The sequence below is a fragment of the Peromyscus californicus genome, unplaced genomic scaffold (assembly GCF_007827085.1).
Source record: "Peromyscus californicus insignis strain IS unplaced genomic scaffold, ASM782708v3 Scaffold_7__1_contigs__length_154581171, whole genome shotgun sequence".
Classification (NCBI taxonomy): Eukaryota; Metazoa; Chordata; class Mammalia; order Rodentia; family Cricetidae; genus Peromyscus; species Peromyscus californicus.
The window spans coordinates 52,076,245-52,080,307 of NW_026294595.1; the positions used below are offsets into that span (position 1 = coordinate 52,076,245).

At 52.9% G+C, this 4,063-nt stretch overlaps 1 protein-coding gene across 1 annotated transcript; it reads left to right on the forward strand.

Moving 5' to 3' along the window:
* The first annotated feature begins 951 nt into the window (after window positions 1–951).
* On the forward strand, window positions 952–2,848 carry Hoxd4 (homeobox D4). Its single transcript, XM_052724356.1, has 2 exons — window positions 952–1,875; window positions 2,430–2,848. The coding sequence occupies exons 1-2, from the start codon at window positions 1,446–1,448 to the stop codon at window positions 2,759–2,761; spliced, it is 762 nt and encodes a 253-aa protein (XP_052580316.1). The 5' UTR covers window positions 952–1,445; the 3' UTR covers window positions 2,762–2,848.
* Window positions 2,849–4,063: the final 1,215 nt, after the last annotated feature.

The following is a 4,063-nucleotide window of genomic DNA, read 5'->3' on the forward strand; positions in this document are numbered from 1 at the left end:
TTTCTTTTTTAAGAAGAAGGTCCTGGTTGCTCAGCTGCTTCGTAGCTCTGATCCTGGCAAGAGAATAAGGGTACTCATTGCTGCAAATAGTCACCGAGCCTACCTGAGCTGCCTCTGAAAGCCGGGCTTGGGGAGTTCCTGATGGCTGAGCTGAAGAGATCTGAGCTAGCAACCGCCTGAGTGTCTGCTCTGGGTAGGACCCGAGGTTGTAACGTTGTCTATATATACCCTGTAGAACCGAATTTGTGTGGTACCCACATAGTCACAGATTCGATTCTAGGGGAATATATGGTCGATGCAAAAACTTCATATGTCTCCGACATAGCCAGAGACTAAGGCATGGAGAGTAGGGGCAGCCGAGCCCACCAGCCACCTCTTTCTTTTTCATTACCTTGGACTCCAGGATGATGGACTTTGCCTGGTGACATCGTGCAGCCTTTTCCTGGAGAAACCCCCACCTTTATCAATAGAGGTTCCAGAAGGTGATTAAGTGGTTGTCTGAGCGTAAGGCCAGGTTTTAGGGCACTGGGGAGTGAGGTGAAAGGCCAGGAAGCCCCAGCAGCAGCTCTCCCCTTCAGGAGCATGAGATACAAAGGTACCCAAATAGGGCTCACCTGGTTTTAAAACCCTTGTGTGGGAAGAAGACAATCTGGAAAGAAGGCCATTGGAGACCTTCGGGGTACATTTAGGCAAGGTTAAGGTCCCTTCACCACCATTCCAACCTGACCCAATCCACAGCTACTAGACCAAGGACAGTGAGGGCCTCCTGCTCTATCAGCAAGACTCAACATCAACCAGAAACACCCCAGCCTGGACACTGGCAGAAAACCATAGTGGTTACTCATTGCCTAACTCAATTCTGGTCCGCCAGATTCTGGTAACTTTTGGGTGACCCTGATGAAGACAAAGCCGCGACAGGTCTTTGTATGTCAGAGTCCAGGACTCCCGCCAGCTGGCCGGGCAGGCTGCCTGCCTGGAACACTCTCTACCCAATTCAGAGGCCACATTGCCCACACTCATTCTTCCTTATTTTGCACCCCAATAGGAGAATACACTCTTCCTTGAACTGTGCCCACTTTGGGGGCTGCCTCAGGCGGTGGTAGTGAGGAGGGCAAGGGAGGTTAGCAAAGTCAGTGGAAGACAAAAGCTGAGATTACCTGCTGAGGAGAGGGGTGCTGGGGATAGAATTGGAACTCTATTAACATCTGTCAGGGACTCTCAAATGTGGCATGGCAAGTCACTTGATTACACGTATGTTATTTAGTTAAATTTGTGAAAATTATGAGATGCTCACAAACCCGGTGATAAACTCGCTCCCTTCCTATTGGCTGGCCTGGTCACATGGCCGCCCAACTTTATTCAGTTGACAGCAAGTAGGAGGGCCCAATGGAAGGAGAAAAAAAGACAACACGAGAAAAATTAGTATTTTCTACCTTCTGAAATTAATGGCCATGAGTTCGTATATGGTGAACTCTAAGTACGTGGACCCCAAGTTTCCTCCGTGCGAGGAATATTTGCAGGGTGGCTACCTAGGCGAGCAGGGAGCCGACTACTACGGCAGCGGCGCACAGGGCGCCGACTTCCAGCCCTCGGGGCTCTACCCACGGCCCGACTTCGGTGAGCAGCCCTTCGGAGGCGGCGGGCCGGGGCCTGGCTCAGCGCTGCCGGCCGCGCGGGGTCACGGACAGGAGCCAGGCGGCCCAGGAAGTCACTACGGTGCCCCGGGAGAGCCGTGCCCAGCGCCCCCGCCTGCACCCCTGCCTGGCGCCCGGGCCTGCAGCCAGCCCACTGGCCCCAAGCAGCCACCCCCCGGGACAGCACTTAAGCAGCCCGCTGTGGTGTACCCCTGGATGAAGAAGGTGCATGTGAATTCGGGTAAGGAGCGGGTGCAGCGACCTTTCAGCCCTCCCCCACCCCTACTCCCATCTTTTGGCCTGGGCCCCCCCCCCGGAGGGGGTGCGAGTGGGTGGGGGCTTGTGAAGCTTCCTTGGGCGCCGCAATTACTCTCTCCATAAATTTTTATAGCTGAGGGAGCAGGCCGGGACCATGTGGCTGGCTGCTTGGCTGTGGGCGCAAAAGGGGGTGGGGATGGGGGGTGGGGTGGGGGAGGACTCCATTTCCACAGCAGAGGGAACGCAGAGCAGAGAGAAGGGCATTTCCAAAATGTTGGGGATCCTGAGCTCTCGGTGGGCCGGGGAGAAGGGAGCACCTTTGAGGATCTGTGAGCCTGGGGAGTGGGTGCGTGGAAGAGGTTGGGTGGGCGTGAGTGTGTTCTTAGGGAGAGGGCGGGAGGGAGGAAACAGGCAAGCTTGGAGCACGGGGAGGGCCGAGGGCTGCGGGACGCGCCAGGAAGTGAGGGCAGAGGCAAGCCAGGGGCCTAACTAGTGGCCGGGCTCTGACCTGGCTGTCGTGTCTGTTTTGTCTCTTAGTGAACCCCAACTACACCGGTGGGGAGCCCAAGCGTTCCCGGACGGCCTACACCAGACAGCAAGTCCTAGAACTGGAAAAGGAATTTCATTTTAACAGGTATCTGACCAGACGCCGTCGGATTGAAATCGCTCACACCCTGTGTCTGTCTGAGCGCCAGATCAAGATCTGGTTCCAGAACCGGAGGATGAAGTGGAAAAAAGACCACAAACTGCCCAACACCAAGGGCAGGTCTTCTTCTTCTTCCTCATCTTCCTGCTCCTCTTCAGCTGCCCCCGGCCAGCATTTGCAGCCCATGGCCAAGGACCACCACACGGACCTGACGACCTTATAGAAGTGGGGACCCTGGGCCCATCCCTCCCTGCACTCCAGGTTGAGGCGAAGCTGCGGGTGCAGGAGGGGCCTGCTGTCACCTCGCTGGGCTCTAAGGTACTGTGGGGGTGGACCTGGGACATACAGGCTGCCCTGCCCTCGGACTAGGTTACCATCCTGCCCGAGGGCAGCCCCCTCCCTAAAGGGATGGGGTGGGAGGGTGGGCGGGCTTCTTTAAGTATATTATCATATGGCAGGCAGGAGCTACTGAGAACATAAAACCTTGGCGAGTCATTAAACTCATGAAATCTCTGCTGTTGGATTTTGAATTTGCAAATGAAGGTTGGAGGCTTTATCCCAGTGTGAACCTGGACATTCTCCTCCACACCACCCCTCCAGGGAGCTGTGTGGTTTAGTAATTGTGGGGGGAGTTGAGGCAGGAGGCTAGCACCCAGTGTTTGGTGCTTTCACAGCAGGAGAGCTGAGCGAAAATCTCAGAACTTTCTGAGTTATCTATAGAATTTCTGCTGTGATAATAAATGTTTTGCTCCCAGTGGCCCATGCCCAAAGAAATAAATCCAAGGAGGAAGTGGAAACGGGTTATTTTGTGTTTTGATTATATTTGCTTAAATATTTATTTGTTTGGGGGAATGGACTCTAGAAAATACCTGACACCTGTGTGCCAAAAAACCTTAGGATAGTGAAAGCGACTGAGCTTCAGGGGACTGAGTTAGAAATCTGTGGACTCACTTCTGGCCCCACTCTGGATTTTGAGCTCCTCCCTCCCACCACCCCCCACCCTGGAAATATGTGTAGGAGGCCCTTAACTCTTCCAGAGGGAAGCCAAGGATCCAGGAAAACTGCGTTTTGAAACTGTGTTTCCACACGTGCTTGTCTCGGCCCTGTGTTTACAAGCAGTTCCGGGCGGTTGAAAGAAAGAGAAGGGGGAAAAAGAAACAAATGGTTCAATATTTTCCTCTGGGGAAAGAAAACAAAACCTATATGCCCTGGGTCATCAGATTATGTCTGAATTTTCTATTCCAACTGGATTCCAAATGCTCCAAGTACTCCCACATAGCAGGATTCTATAGGACTCAATGTATGGCCTATTCCAGGGTGGTGCTGGGCAGCAGAGAGAAAGTGGGTAGGTAAGGAAGCCTTATTTTTTAAAAGAAACCAATAGACCCTGGAAGTCCACAAAAGTTTATCTTAAAGAGATTTCCCTTGAAGTGTTTTTTTTTTTCCTGAAGTGTTTCTCAAGACATCAATTAGAAGCAGAAATGATAAAAGTCCCGAAGTTTTCAGGCCTACTTCTTTACCTTGA